The sequence below is a fragment of the Myodes glareolus genome, chromosome 7, assembly GCF_982192425.1.
Source record: "Myodes glareolus chromosome 7, mMyoGla1.1, whole genome shotgun sequence".
Classification (NCBI taxonomy): Eukaryota; Metazoa; Chordata; class Mammalia; order Rodentia; family Cricetidae; genus Myodes; species Myodes glareolus.
Window position 1 is genome coordinate 48,906,321 of NC_142032.1, and position 17,436 is coordinate 48,923,756.

Below are 17,436 nucleotides of genomic sequence, written 5' to 3' on the forward strand. Positions count from 1 at the left end.
ATTACTAGAAAAATTACTGGGTTAAAAATGATTTAATGCATTAACAGAATTCCAGGAAATCACTTTGTCTAAAAGTAAAGAATGATAAATGAGTATACTGAATAAAACTGTTTCAGTGAAGTAGAACACACACATATACACATACACATACATGCATGTGTGTGTGTGTGTGTGGTCTCTTAATGCATAGTATATTGATCTAGAAAGTAATATTATGCCCAATTTACTATCATAGCTGATAATTCAAAGCTTCAGCATATGTGTACAATTTATTCCAATGTTTGCTTGCTTTATTCAACCACTTAACATGTATTTACTGAGAAGCTATTATGAAACTCATAAGGTTGAGAGTGTCAAAAATTTCATGTAATCATTGCTGATCTAAGCTTGAACATATCTAGTAATATTCCTCTATGTTTAAAATGTCTTTATTCTCCAACATGTTTTTTATAAATTAGTCTTCAAAAATTAAAGTATGAATGAATTTTGTATGAAATGACTCAGTCAAACAGAAATTAGTCATTTAAATGACATACTAGACTTATACATCTTATCGAAGATACATACCATCAAAACGAGCACTTTCTTTTAATAATTTATCAATTTTACTTAATTAGAAATTTATTTTTATTCTGTTGACACTTCAATGGATTAGATCATGGCCACTTATCTAAATTATATTTTTAAAAAAACTTACTTTATCAATATTAGAATTTTGAGAGGCTACCCTCACAGAAAAGCATCACGCTGTCTATTTGGGCATCCAGTAATGAATTCAAATTAACACATGAAATAACTTCTACAGTAACCATATTATATTTAACTCTATAAAATCAGCATCTCCCTATGTGTCTGTACCATGGGAGATCTGTATAAATTTTGTCATTTCATGAACTTCTTCAAGTATTTGTCTTACATTTTCATTGACATGTGACAAATATACCAGTAAGATGAGTGAATATTTCAGTGTGGAATGAGGGTTTTGGTGTCTTGACCTCTAGAAACATTAGCTATTGTATTTCAGTTATGTCTTTGTAGGTATATCATTTTCTGTTTTAGCAGAAATGAGTCATTGCGTATAGCAAAAGAATCACCTTAGAACTTCAAAAGGGACCATGAGTGTAACTCAATAGATAAAGAAGATCAGAGAGGAATAAATCCATGGTTGGCATTACAAATAGTGTAGAAATGAAAATTTCCTAAAGATTAGTTTCCTTCCAAAATATGAATGTGTTCTTTAGCTTTAATAATGCATTCTTGACCTCTTTGTTTCTAAGACTGTAGACCACAGGGTTTAACATTGGAATAACCATGGTGTAGAACACAGATGCAATTTTGTCTGTGTCCATGGAATGACTGGAGCTGGGCTGTAAATACATGAAGATGACTGTCCCATAGAAAATAGAGACTGCAGTAAAATGGGAGGCACAGGTAGATATAGCCTTGCGATGTCCTGCAGCTGTGCGCATTCGTAGGATGGTAATAAAAATGAATATGTAAGATATCCAGATGACTATAATAGCAAAAAAGATATTGAAGCTCACTACATAAACAAGAAGCAGCTCGTTAATATGTCTATCTGAACAAGAAAGAACCATTACTGCAGGAATATCACAAAAAAAATGATGAACCACATTGGATTCACAGAAGGAGAGACTGAATGCATCTCCAGTGTAGATGGAAGCATTAAGGAAACCTAGGATATAGCAGCCTATGACCAGCCATGCACACACACTTGTAGTCATGGTGGTGGAATAGTGTAGAGGCTTAGACACTGCTGCATAGCGATCATATGCCATTGAGGCTAGCAAGTAGTTTTCCACACTGGCAAAGGCAGTGAAACAGAACATCTGAGTAGCACAGTCATTGTAGGACATGACCTTCCTCCCTAAAAGAAGTCCGGTCATCACTGTTGGAGTAACAGCTGAAGAATAACAAAAATCCACCAGAGACAGGTTACCTAGAAAAAAGTACATGGGAGTGTGAAGCTGAGAGTCCAGGACAATCAGAAGGATCATCCCCAGGTTGCCCACCAAGGTGATGGTGTAGATAAGCAGAAAGGTGATGAAAAGGGGAAGCTGCAGATCTGGGTCATTAGTGAGTCCTAACAGGAAGAAATATGACACTTCTGTCCTGTTCTCCATCCAGCTCATTGGGGATCACTGAGTGCTCTGTGGCATAAAAACAAGAGGAAAAGAACAATAAAAGAAAATGATATGAAAAGTATAAATTATGTCTAGAAGCCATTGAGATATGACTTGTGCCTTAAACTTTTTCAAACAAAGCCCTGATTTCAGAATCAAGTTCAGTGCACTAATTATATAGTGTTATTTATTTACAAATTGAGGAATCCTAATAGATAATATACACAGTTTTAAACTTTATAAATTGAGATGTTGACAAGTTAATAATTTAATAGAAATTACTTGTTTGGCTGAATCTTTTGCCAAGTAATCTCTCTTGAACTCAAAACAGTTGATACTCCCATATAGCTCATCTAAGAAATCTTTGAACATTTTTGAAGTGTGTTTACTGCCTTTTCTTATGAATATATAAATTTCAGAAGGAGGGAGAACATGAGCAAGGAAGTCAGGACCGCAAGGGGTGTGTTCACCCACTGAGACGGTGGAACAGATATAATAGGAGCTCACCAAGGCCAGTTGGAATGGGACTGATGGATCATGTGATCAAACCGGACTCTCCAAATGTGACTGATGGTGGAGGCTGACTGAGAAGCCAAGGACAATGGCGCTAGGCTTTGATTCTACTGCATGGACGGGCTTTGTGGGAGCCTTGTCTGTTTGGATGTTCACCTTCCTGGACCTGGGGGGAACGGGGAGGACCTTGGACTTCCCATAGGTTAGGGAACCCTGACTGCTCTTTGGCCTGGAGAAGGAGGGGGAGGAGGAGTGGGGGGAAAAGAGGGGAGGAAAGTGGGTGAAGGGGAGGAGGTGGAAATTTTTAATAAACTAAAAGAATATATAAATTTGCTTGGTTGTCACTTTTATGTAAATTATAAGGTACAGGAGGTTGTGCAACTTATTCTAGTTACTAAACTATTGCTTCGCACTGTTTTCTTTGGACTCTTGCCAACCATTAAATGATTCTGTGTCTGTTAATTCTCAGTTTGAAATGACTTTAAAACACATCCAACCACCTGAATTCATAATTATTCTTTTGTCACCATTCATGGAAGTCAGTATCTACATTTTCATAGTCAATTAATAAAGGAACTGACCAAGTAGTAATTTCATATTTTCACCATACAGTTTCCTCTCATTGCAAATATAAAAAAAACAAAACTTCAAAGGAAAATGATCCTTCTCTTAAAAGCAAAACTGTTCTTAATGAATTTAAAATTTCTTAATTGGATTAGTTTTTGATACATAAAATATTATCACATATCAAAAGTCAAACAAACAAGAAGATGATGATGGCTCATCTTCACCATCTCAAGACAGATTTTCACCATCACCAATATCTTTATATGTTGAGAATTCATAGTTACATCATAAACTTATGAATTTATTGAGGTGTTTAACTCTTATGCACAGTAGTTTTGGAGGGGTAGTTGGAGTTATGGGAATGAGTTCAACCTGAAAATATAGTTTTACTGAGTGAATGAAACAAATGGTTTGGCAGAGACAGGATTTTCACTACTGAAAAAAATACAAATATTTGAGCAATTGATTTCTTTATAGGAGTCACTGTAGCCTCATTTCTCTGAAAATCATTTTCCATCCACAGAATAAAGACAATCACCTTTATGTAAAACCCATTTTTAATTCAGTACATAAAATAGATATGACAGGAGTGTGCTAGATGCCATCACACTAGTATTAGGATGGGGCCAGGGACATCACAATAATTAGAGCAAGGCAAATACTAAATTTAGTTCAGGGCTTCGCTTGCATGTCAGTCTTGAGTATTGAAACTTCTTTCTCTTGTCTTTTCTCCCACATTCCAGCCACTGAACATGTCTACGTTCTCTAGGGTTTCACTGCCTTTACTCAAAGAATAGCATTGTCTTTTTATATCTTCATTTAGACATGTTAATTTTTCCTTGAAGTCTGTATTTCAATTTAGTAAGAGCCATGACCTCTTAAAATCCATTCTTTATTTTATTAGTGTTGTAAAATAGGCTAAATCACAGATCAGTGGTAAGTTATATTTACTACAGATCTGTTTATTTCAAAGCTCCATAGTTTTAAAAACAATTATTTGAAACTGTACTTCTACAATAAAAATATTATTTCAAATATTCTTTCTGTTTTGAAAACCCTAGTAGGACGTCCATCCCAAATTGAATACTATTATTTACCACCATCTTTATCAACAATCTTTAACAAGTTCAACTACTAGCCTGTCCTTGAAGATATCATGGTACCCAATTTTAACACAAATGATCACAATTAGCATTTGATAAGTGTAGGAGTTGTTTATAAATCCCCCCCTCTCTCTCTGTGTGTGTGTGTGTGTGTGTGTGTGTGTGTGTGTGTGTGTGCGCGCGCGCGCGCGCACTAGGTATTACTATATACATTAGCAAGGAAACTTAGGATTTCAGAAGTTACACAAGAACTATAGGATAGGATCCAGGTTCAAAATGTTAAACAACTTCCCAAAAGTAAGCAGAAGATTAAAATAACTTTGAAATTAAGTTTGAGGTTTATTAGTTCATAATTTATTATGACCCTTTACAGCTTAGCAAAGTCTCCTTCTACCTTTCTCATTTTTATCTGTTTTAACTCCCATTGAGATGAAAGAGCATAAAACCATTATATTTATATTTTATATTATATATATATATATATATATATATTACATTTATAGAGCATAAAACCATTATTAGTCTGCCTTTATTTAGTGGTTGAAAGAACCATAACTAATAAAATAAACTAATAAATTCTCCATAATATACATGAAGGCATTTGTGTCCTACTCTCATCTCATTGTTTTTTAAAAAATAGTCTTGAACATCTCATTTTCATAGAACTTATATAGGATGCAGGCAGCCTATAGTTGTATGAATTTCACTTCCCATTTAAGTGAAAACATAATATAGAAGTGAACATTCTGAGAAAATCAAAACAACATACAATAAAGAATAATATTAAAGTCATAAGATTAGCTACATAATATTTCTAAAATTCTATTATAGGTAATCTAACTTCTCTAATACAAATAAAATTGGCAGAAGAACACAAGTATGGATAAGTTTCAAACCAACATGAATTCTTTCAATTTTACTGCCCTGGGAAGAATCACTTACCTGCTCCTTATTGGTAAAATGGATATGATACAATTTCTTCTCTTATACAATGCAGTATTTTGACAAGTAATATGGAGTAGATAGCTATTTACAAAGATGGTGTAATTTAAATATCAGTAACTTAGAAGTGAATATGAGCAATGTACATTATATATGTTTAGAAAATGTCTTAATAAAACTCATTATTTCTCATAAATATTATACACTGATAGTAGAAAAGTCCATCAATGTAACTTTTATATTTGGAAATTTCTTTGATCCTGCTAAAAGTTCACAGCAAGACTTCAGGTAAGTAGAAGGCATTTTTTTATTCACAGGGAATTCACTCAGATGATTAATGATGTCCAATAAGTCATTATCTGCAGGCTGTCTTTTCTAAACAATGTGATTTGGAGACATGTTGGGATTTAGAGGCCAGGGTGAGGGGAACTTGAGGGAATTACACAGATTTGATGAACTCTGGAGATTTCCCCATGTGATTGCTTGAAGAATTCTTATCCAAATTTTCTATGGAAGAGACAATTAACCTGCCTGCAGAAACAAAAAAAATGTTGTTATATTTTTAAAATTAAGGTTTTTAACTGATAAATGAAATTATGTAAATTAATGATGAAACATGAGACCTTTCTTTTCTCTGTTTTATGCTTCATTAAATCTGTTCTTTAACAAACTAAGTATTGTGTATTATGCATTCTTATACTCTCACCACATTCTAACTTGTCTTCCTTCACCTTCTGACTCCCAAAAATTTCCTTTTCACATTCATGACTTTGAGGATTGATTGAGCTTGACCAGGACTATGTGTGTAGCCTTAAGTTTGGAACTATCCATTTTTGCCTGCTGGACTCACTATTGGATATACAACTGAAGAATATGATGGTTTATCCCCCAGAATCCAGTAATAGCCAATAGTTCAGGGAAGTATAGAGTTCTATGAGACCCTCCTCTAACCATACAGACATTGAAAGGCCCAGTTCAGTGCAAGAAAGTTCAGGAAGTCACAACTATTGTAAGATCACAATTACAATGGTTATGCCATATTCTGAAGACACTTTCCAGATCTCTGTGTTTTCTGGTACTCACATACATTCTGCCTCTTTCTCTGTGATGTTCTCTGAGCCTTTGAGGGAATGAAATAAATGCCCTCTTTAGAGATGAAAACTCAATGTCATTTATTCTTAGCAACTTGAGTAATCATAAGTCTCCTTATTCAGCAACATTCATAGCAAAAAAAAGGTTATATGATTAAGGCAGTGAGTATCATTTTTCTAGGGTTAAGGCTGAGGTGTAGTATTTTTCTACTGTTTTAAAAATAAACATTTAGAAAGTGATTTGTCACCATATCAGTTTAGCAAAACATTATCAGTCTATTGACCTCCAAGACCTCCTCAGTCAATTTTTTCTTTTTCTTTTATACTGGTAGTGTCATACATGAACGACATTTAATAGACTAGGCTTCAAATCCAGAAGACTTTAAGTTACCCCATAGCCAATCTATGTTTGAATCAATGTATCTTGCCTGGTAGGTGAATATTGTTGTTCATTGGATTCACAGCTATGGAAGACAACTGAAGGCTTCTGGCACCATCTAGAAATGTGACGCTCAGTTTCAGTCTAATTTCTTTATATGTTACAACAAATGAAAATACTATCTTCAGCAATAAAGTCTTATCTACTATTTATACTGAGTAACTAAGAGGAATAACTAGAGTCTGTATTGTTTTAAGGGCCTCCACAGACTATCTCAACAACAATTCATAAGTCAATATTTCACAATAAGTCCTGGGAATTTTGTAATTCAAGTTTTTAAGAGCCACACTATTTAGCAACACAGGATATTTACCCTCTAAAACATCCTTCTTTTTGCTCTTAGGTTTTCATTGGGTTATAAACAAGTAAGTTTCTACACTTACCTGGGGGTTTCAGGTAATTTTTTATGTATTGTTGTTAGGGACTATGCTAGTTTAGTGAATTAGGAGTTGTAGTGTTTTCTTGCAACAACCATAACTTCACTAGCACAAAGTGGTTATCTAGGATTTGAAAACCAGGAATGGTATCCTTCTTGTTGACAGGGTCTCAAGTGCAATTAGAAAACTGTTGGTTACTGCTAAGGTATTCTTGTCACTATTGCACCCTTGGGGTTACTAACCAATGTTGGTTTTTTATGTGGGTTATAGACATTATATCTGGATAGGATTCTTGGTTGTCTCCATCCTTTTTAAACTTCTGGTGCCTTCTGGTATGATGAAAATTAGTCTGGGAGGATATTCAGGTTAATTTCAGATCAGGGGTTTATGGGCTCTGCTTCTGAAGTGTATAAATACCAATAATAGTTACTATCTTTCCACCTCTGGTGGGCAATGAAGGGTAACTACAGCAGATTGTATGGTTTGGGCGTCTCTTGGATATTCTTGTCCAACTACTCAAAAGAAGGCTTTTCATTCCTAGTATTAATGTTTCTGTTAGGTAGACTTTGGCTTTTGGAGGAACCATTGTCATCCCATATTTAAAAAAATGTGTTTTGACTATATATGTATACATTGAATTTTGTGTATTGTAGGGTTTGTTTGTGTAAATAATTAATAATATGGCTCCTTATGACTTTTTCAAACTTCTTAATAATTATGTTAGACACCTCCTCTTTCTTCTATCTCTCTATCTTCATCCTAAAATTCCCCCTTTTGCTATTTACCATATGATTTCACGTGCATCCTGCTATTCCCCTTCAGTCTCCTGCCATGAAGACCAAGAACCATAACCAATGAAAATGCACAGTTGTGAAACCCTGTCCCAGTAGATACATATACAAAACACTCGTGCCCTTAAGTCTCAGAAATATTGTTGAGGAGGATGTGGAATGAGTGGAAGAGACAGAATCAGGGAGTTTGCTATGAGATTCTGTCTCCTTGTAACATCAAAACCTACATTCATGAAGCATTACCTACATGACTGGTCAAATGTGAACTGAAAGACTATAAAACCAATGAACAGTCCAAAGTGGACAAAGAGAAACCCAAAATGCCTCAAGCCTACACAAAGAACTATAGGCACCTGAGAAAAAGTGGGATCATAAAAGTAGTTTTACTGAGAGACACTACTCAATTTGATATCCAGTACCAAGGCATGAAAACATACATTCAAGTAACATTAAATGTACTGAACTGGTATATTTAGGAATATATACAAATATGTATTCATATATTCATGCAATAACAATTAATGAAAATTGGCTAAGAATTTGCAGGATAATAGAAAAGGGTATACTTAAAGTTTGGAAGTAGGAAAGAGGAGTAATAAATGATATAATTATATTATAATCACAAAAAAAGAAAAAAATTGAAACAAAAAAGAAGTAGGTTTCCACCTGGTGGTTTCACACACCCTTCATTTACCTAACCATCTTCTGTTCCATATTCTCCCCATCCCTGATTAAGCCTTATTGATCTCCAGTCACATTAATGTTGTTTATAAATAATTGAATATTTGTATGAATCATTATAATATATAAAATATTTGAGTACTATATTTTCTTTATTGTACCATCATCTGAGAATATTTATATTTTCTTTCTATTCCTGAGTATTATGATAACCACTAGAAGGATTGTGTAGTGCCATGATTTGTTGTTGGGTCCAAACTCATTTTATTTCTTTTGAACTCTTACTCATTAGCAGAATATGGGTTCTCCCTAAAATTATATATAGTAGTTATGTTAATTATATCTCAGGATTCCAGAAACTGGGCATACTTACCAGATTTCACATAAGTGCTAGGGATTGAAACTCATATTTATACAGCAAGCTTTTTATTCACTGAGTCATCTCCCAAATTTTGCAATTTAATTGTTTTTGCTCTAAATTCATGAAATTAGGAAAGGTGGTAAGACCTATGTTGAACTAGTTCTATGATAAACAGTCAGGAGGTAGAGCTAAATGAATAAACTTGAGCTCAAATACCTGACAATGATGAGGAAAATCTATAATTATTGTACTCTTAGAAACTGAGGAAATGAGAAGGCATGGGAGAAGAAAGGGGATAAATATCACTTAATAACTAATTTAAAGAAGGAGGTAACTCTTTTTTCCACAACTTCCTACTATTCAGGTCAGTACTCCTCGGGTTGGATGATGAGAAAAACTGACATTTTTAAAGTAACTCTGCTTGTTTCAAGTAGAACTCTTTAAATATAACCACATATTCTAGTCATTAAACAAACATTAAATATTTGCTATGTTCATTTGGATATCTCTATGAAATGAGCACAATTAAATGAACACAAAGGTAGGCATATAACACAAACTCATGTTACATTTTATTCTGGGAATTTTCTGACATCCATTTGTATGAGTCTTCAAAATAACTTATTAATGTGTCTTCTCTTTAACTGTTTGCTCTATGCACCTGTATATATAGATTTGTATTGATGTGACAGAAAAATATTTGATTAAAAGTAATTAATGATGATAATATGATCATTTAGATTTGTCACAAGCTATCCTAAATTTATCATACACATTTTATTCAGGTTTCACTCTTCTGAACAAAATGTCACCTTTTTGACAGACAACACACATTGCAGGGATAAAAATATCACTTCAAGTTATTGAATTCAATATAGCATGAAAATATGTGATTCAGTGTAGAGTTAGTAAGAGAGAAATTATTCCAGATGGTGTGCATCCCAAAACGTTAAAATTAAAGCTTCAGCATTATTTTGACCTCAATACAATCTTTGTGAATGCATTCTTCACCTCCTTATTCCTTAGACTGTAGACTAGAGGGTTCAACATGGGTATAACCATGGTGTAAAAGACAGATGCAATTTTGTCAGTGTCCATGGAGTGACTGGAGCTGGGCTGCAGATACATGAATATGAGTGTCCCATAGAAAATGGAGACAGCTGTGAAATGGGAGGCACAAGTAGAGAGAGCTTTGCGATATGCTGCAGCAGAGTTCATCTTTAGAATGTTGGTAAAAATGAACATGTAGGATATTAAGATAAGTGTAAGAGCAAAAAAAATATTGAAGCTGGCTACATAAATAAGAACCAGTTCATTGACATGTCTATCAGAGCAAGATACAACCATGACTGCTGGAATATCACAGAAAAAGTGGTGGACCACATTGTACACACAGAAGGAGAGAGTTAATACATTCGCAGTATAGATAGAAGCATTCAGGAAACCACAGATATAACAGCCAATGACTAAACATGCACATACATTTGTTGTCATGGTGGTGGCATAGTGTAGGGGCTTACATACTGCTACATAGCGATCGTATGCCATTGAGACCAAAAGGTAGTTCTCCACATTGGCAAAGGTTGCAAAGAAGAATATCTGAGAGGCACAAGCATTGTAAGACATAATCTTGTTTCCTGAAAGGAATCCAGCTATGACCTTTGGAGTGATTGTTGAAGAGTAACAAAAGTCCACTAAAGACAGGTTACTGAGAAAAATGTACATAGGGGTGTGAAGCCGAGAGTCAAAGAGAATCAACAGGAACATTCCCAGGTTCCCCACCAGGGTGATGGTGTAGATGAGGAAGAAGATGATGAAGAGAGGAAGCTGCAGGTGGGGGTCATTGGTGAGTCCCAGAAGAATGAACAACGTCACTTCTGTCTTGTTCTCCATCAATGATATCAGTTAATTAACAGGAGGCCTTAAACAATTTTTAAGAAGAGAGAGAAATAAGGGGCAGGAGAGATATTCCAGCAGTTATAAGTACTAGGATTCTATTCCAAAGGACTCAGCATCTACATGACAGTTTAGAACTGTTTGTAATTCCGGTACCAGGGGATCTGACATCTTCTTCTATCCACCTCAAGCATGAGACACATATGGTTCACAGACATACATGTAGGTAAAGCAACCACACACATATAATTATTTTTTTAAAAAAACTTTAAGAATAGTTTTTTAAAGGAATTAGAATCTGTAAAATCTTAATTCATTTTCTTCCAAAATAAAAATTATTTATATAATAATATATAATATATATAAATAAATTTAAAATATATATAAATAAATATAATAAAAATTATATATATAAATATATGTGTGTGTATTATTTGTGTGTGTTAATCAGATGCAGAAAGTTTAAGAATTGTGTGAAATAATTCATTTTAATTTATCAATGTGCCAGTTCACTTTTCTTGGGCTTTGTAAAACTAACATTACTGGCTGCTCTGCTAAGAAAAACTAAAGAAGCATCCTGTTCTCTGTCAATAACATAATCACTTTGATAAATTGCTACATCCATCTAAATTTTGAAGCAAAAGAGACAAAAATTTTCTAAATACTTGAATAACATAATTTCCAATTTCTTTTTTGAATCTTTTCACCCATTGCAAGCTAATGATCTAAAATAATTTATCTTAATTATAGTGAATATTTTTTTTATTTTGTTTATTTTCAGTGAACTGAGTGTGAACTGAGTGTAATTAAGATGTATATTAATTTCATATTGGTTACTATATAGTTGTTCTCCTTAAAAAATCAAGTAAATGAGTTCTCCAAAACTGTGAAATGTTTTTTCTGAGTACTAAAAAGTTCTGAATGGAGTAATGGGCTTTAATTACATTTTAACTCTTCTTGGCACATACATTATCCTGTTTTTAATGTAGCAAATCTAGATACATTAATAAGGATATATGCAGAACCAAGAAATTATGATTAGCTCAAATAAGGCTTTATCTTGAATCAATATTTCTAAATAGTGTACATACTAGATTTTTTGAACTTACAGATATGTTATAAAAGTGTTCAACCTCAGAAACAGTTTAGAATGAAAAAAAAACGTATTAACTAAAACACAGAGAGCTCAAGTTCTTGGGAGAAATACATATTGAGATCATTCACTGACTACCTAGATAGTACCTACTTCTAAAAATACCGAATAGCCATCTACAAAATAAAGACCTTCTTGGGGTATTATTGTGAAAGTATAATAGTATATCAAAGGCAATGCATCCTCTCCATCATAAGTTTTCATAAATATTTTTGTTCTTGACCATTCTTACAGGCATAAGATGTAGTCTTAAAGTTCTTTTGATTTGCATTTCTCTGATGGCTAAAGATGTTGAGCATTTCCTTAAATGTCTTTCAGTCATTTTAGATTTATCTGTTGAGAATTCTCAGTTTAGGTCTATACTCCAATTTTTATTGGATTATTTGTTCATTTGATGACCAATTTCTTGAGTTCCTTGTATATTTTGGAGATTAATACCACTTTGGGATATATACCCAAAGAATTCTCAATCATACAACAAGGACATGTGCTCAACTATGTTCATAGCAGCATTGTTTGTCATAGACAGAACCTGGAAACAACTTAAATGCCTATTGACCAAATAATGGATAAGGAAAATGTGATATATATATACACAATGGAGTATTACACAGCAGAAAAAAATAACGACATCTTGAAATTTGCAGGCAAATGGATGGAACTAGACAACATCATATTGAGTGAGGTAACCCAGACCCAGAAAGACAGATATCATATGTGCTCACTCATAAGGAGCTTTTAGACATAAAACAAAGAAAACCAGCCTGTAGTTTCACAATCCCAGAGAACCTAGACAACAATGAGAACCCTAGGAGTGAAATACATGAATCAAGTCTACATGGGAAGTAGAAAAATACAAGATCTCTTGATTAAATTTGGAGCATGGGGACCATGTGAGAGGGTTGAAGGGGAGAGAAAAGGAAGGTAAGGAAGGGAGGGGAGCAAATAAATATGTATACTTCAATAAAATCAATAAAAAATATAAAAAAAGAAAATTTTGGTTAATAAGCAAGCTTTAGTGAGTAGTACTGATCTTCTCATTACTATATGAAAATAGCATACAGGGCTTTAGTTCTGAGTAAGCTTAAATCTTGAAAATTTTTACTCCAAATTGCCTTTTCTGCATTTGGGTCCCTGGGATTTTCTGTGCCTTGTCATGAATCTTAGTTTGTTTTTACTCTAAGAATATCAATGTTTGAAACATTCTTTTCAAAAGTTTCATTATTGTAATCAATAGTTATAGGTAATACATTCCTCTTTTGCTAATTTTTAGTTTTACTTTTCTCTGAACCTCACCCCACAGTAAGAACAGCGATTCTAGAGCCCAAGCTCCCAGCATATGAGCTTTGTTTATCTTATAGACATAGTGTTCTTATGGTCTAACAATACTTAAACTTTTTTGTTTGGCTTCACACATTTGGAAAACTATTCACTCTGTTATTTCCTTGTAATTATTTACATGAGCATTTGTCCACTTTAATTATGCTCATCTATGCTGAAAACATTTTAGTTGTCAGTCCTATGTCATATGATACCTACTATCATTTGCTATATTATCTACAAAGGGTGTTTGCATGTGTGAGTGTTTGTGAAAAGTAGAAATGAAAGTACTATTTCTTACATTATTTATAGAAAAAAACCCCTAATAACTAAGAAGTTACATGGTAACCTCAGTTTTTGTAAGCAGTATGAAAAACACTCAAGATGCAAGAGGTAAAACTTCCATCTAGCAATGAGCCTGAGCTCATAACATAGGTGTTAAAATGTGGTTGAGAGAATATTTGCTTATTTCTAATCCTTCATCTGTGTGCAGAAAGATTATGTTATCTTCTGGGTTTGTATCTTTTGATTGTTTTTTAATCTCCAAGTAAATTTAACATATACTGATGAAAATAAAGCTACATCAACAAAGATATTCTGAGAATAACTTATTATATGAATCATTAAATCTCTTGCAATATTTTGACATCTATACCTAGAATCAGTTTTGGAAGAATATCCATTAGGTTTTAAATTGTTTTCACCCTCAAATCTATTTTTAAACAACTGTTTTCAAGTAACTTGTAGTAGGTATACATAGCCAATTTCCTTTCAGGAATTATACTTCTCACTAATGTAGATGGAAGCTTATGTCCCATCCAGTCCCACAGCCATTTAGTCCCAAATAAACACATAGAGGCTTTTATTAATTATAAACTGTTAGACCTATTGTTTGGGCTTATTACTAACAACCTCTTGTAACTTAAATTAACCCATAATTCTTATCTATATTTAGCCATGTGGCTTGGTACCTTTTTGCAGGAAGGCATTCTCATCTTGCTTCCTCTCATTCTGGATGAAGATTCTATCTCTACCTTTTCTCTTCCCAGAATTCTCCTACTCTGGTTTCCCCACCTACACATCCTGCCTGGCTACTGGCTAATCCGTGTTTTATTAAACTAATACAAGTGACAAATCTTTACAGTGTACAAGAGCATTATCCCCCAATGAATGTTTCAATCTTGTCTAAAAGAAGAGGAAAAGACAGAACTTCTGCAAAAACAAGTTCTTAATTCACCACATATTACTCATCTTCCTTTGGACGAGTCACTCACCTCCTTATAATAAATACATACTACAGGAAACCAGACAAGATTACTCCTCTCCCATAGTTCACAAATTGTGTCTGTATATAAAAAACAGAAGTCTTTAAGAAAACCCATGAAGAATTTGCCAGATAGGAGTTAATCAATGGGATATTTTTGAGTGTTTTCCTTCAGCTTACTTGAAGGCCCATAGCTGATCTTCAGGTTAGTTCAAAGACCTGCATGTGCTAACAATGACTGCCATTCTGAAAATAAACATCTGATGGTAATAGCAAGCAGTATACTCCCTGGTGTGCCACATTGGGATTTCAGAGGCTAGTGCATAGAGAAGTAGAGAATTATAGACACTTAGAGAGCTCTGGAGAGTTCCCCTAGAGTGTATCTGAAGACATGCATTCTGTCTTCTTAAGAGAAAAGCAATTAACCAACCTTGGGGAACAAACTAGATTCTGTATGCTAGCAGTTAAATTTCCTTTTTAGTAGAAAAATGAAAATATAAAAGTCATACATATTAAATGAGGCACCATGTGCAATGTTTCTATACATAATGTGTTTTGTAAAAGTTCAAGGTAAATTAAGAATGCCTGTCTTCTTAAGCAATATTTCTTTATGATAAAAAATTTCAAAATCCTTTGTTCTAGAATTTTCTTTTCATTTCTTCTAGTCTAAGTAAAAACTTTCAAAATCCTACATTCTAGAATTTTCATATGTTTTAGTCTTTCCAAAAACATAATATATCGTTGTTATCTATAGTAACCTTTGTGCCCAATAACAGATCTCAGCTTCTTGTTCCTAGCCAACTCTAACTTCCTATAATATCAATGATTCTTGATTATTTTATGTAATGTCCTTTATAGTACTCTACAGAATGTTGTATGTCACATTTTACAAAAATGTATGCTAATTTATATTGACCAATAATTTTTTAAATTTTAATACATTTATGTGATATATATGTATTTATTTACTCATCTATGGTATTTGTGTAAAGACTTCTGAGAATAACTTGTAGAAGCCAATTCTATTCTCCCTGCATATGGGTCCCAGAATTTAAACAAATACCACCAGGCTTGGAAACTAGCTCCTTTATCCACTGAGGCAGCTCACCTTAGCCCGCATTCATCAGTTATTTTCTATGGACTTTGCAATTATTTTTCTACTCTGAAAATCAGAAGTACCTTACAGATGTACAATTTTTGCTATTTTTTCTTATTTTGTAGACTTTTTCTTATTCTGAAGACTAAGATTTTTTTCTTATTCTTTGTCAAACTAGTTCTTTCTACATTGAGACAGTCATACTTTTGTTTGTTTCTACTTGTTTACTCATCTGTGAAATGAAACAACTAAAAAAACTGAAACCACTCCTTCCATTGTAGTGTAGTGTTCTCAAGTGTCTCCCCTATATTTTTCTTTAGCATTTTCATAGCTTGGGTCTTTCTTTTAATTCATTTATTTATTTTGAAGATAATGTTGTAGTTGGAAAGCTGAGGTGTATGTAGTTTTATTTTTCACATAGATATCTTAGTCTCCTAGTCTCATTCATTGAAGTTGCCATGTGTTCCCTTGGGAAATGATCAAGCAACACATGGCTATCGATACACAGCTTTAGTTCCAGAATCTCTGTTTTATCAATTTTTGGGACATTTCCTGAACTGGAGAATGCTCATTCATTTTCCTGTCACCCAGAGTCAAATAATCACACAGAAACTATATTAATAACAATGCTGTTCGGCCAACAGCTTAGGTGTGTTCCTATCTAAGTTCTTCTATCTTAAATTAACCCATTTCTATTATTTTGTATTGCCACAAGGCTATGGCCTCCTGGTAAGGTGCCTTCTAGCACCTGTCTCCTTCATCTGCTACATGACATTTCTTTAACTCCACCTACTCTATATATTTCTTCCAACTTGGCTATATTCTGCCCAGCTATAAACCAAAGCAGCTTATTTATTAGACAATGGTAATAAAGCATATTTATGCCATACAGAGGGGATTCCCATATCAATATCCCATTTGATCATGACAAGTACTTTTTCTAATACATTCTTGATTTAGTTTGTAAGTAACATGTTGAGGAATTTTATCTATACTCATGAGAGATATTGAGCTTTCACTTCCCCATTCATTGTGCCATTTTCCATTATTGTGGCCTGGTGTGGGACAATGTTTTTTATTCTATTATATTTTAAATAAATGTTGATTGGCCAGTAGCCAGGCAGGAAGTATAGGAATGACAACCAGACAGGAAGTAGAGGTCGGTCAATGAGAACAGGAGAATTCTGGGAAGAAGAAAGTTTTAGTCTGGAGTCATGACCCAGCCACAGAAGAAGTAAGGTGTGACTGCCTTGTTGAATAAGGTAACGAGCCACATGGCTAGCAAAGAAAAGAATAATGGACTGATATAAGTTAAATATATATATATGTATATATACATATATATAATAAGTTCATAAGAAGCCTGAGCTAATGGGCCAACAAGTTTATAACTAATTTAGACCTCTGTGTGATTTCTTTGGGATTTAACAATTGCGGGTACATGGCAGGACAGAAACCCCAACAACAGTGCCCTATCTTGGCTTCAATTCCTGTTGCTGTAACAGAAAATACTGATAAAGGCAACTTAAAAGTTAGATTATTAATTTCGGTAACAATTCCAGGTTATTCCATTACAGAGAATTCATTCTAACATATATCACAATCAAACTCAGAAAACAATGAATTAATGTTGCATGTAATACTCAGCTCATTTTATCCACTTTACAAAATCCATGTTCCCCTTCCCAGACTGTTGGG

General features: G+C 33.7%; 2 protein-coding genes across 2 annotated transcripts; both read right to left on the minus strand.

Annotated features, from left to right (window-relative positions):
- Positions 1-1,199: 1,199 nt before the first annotated feature.
- LOC125397446 (olfactory receptor 5B3-like) lies at positions 1,200-2,153 on the minus strand. The gene has a single exon (XM_087908683.1). The coding sequence runs from the start codon at positions 2,151-2,153 to the stop codon at positions 1,200-1,202; it is 954 nt and encodes a 317-aa protein (XP_087764809.1).
- A 7,825-nt stretch (positions 2,154-9,978) lies between these two features.
- LOC148121376 (olfactory receptor 5B3-like) lies at positions 9,979-10,908 on the minus strand. Its single transcript, XM_087907595.1, has one exon. The coding sequence runs from the start codon at positions 10,900-10,902 to the stop codon at positions 9,979-9,981; it is 924 nt and encodes a 307-aa protein (XP_087763721.1). The 5' UTR covers positions 10,903-10,908.
- Positions 10,909-17,436: the final 6,528 nt, after the last annotated feature.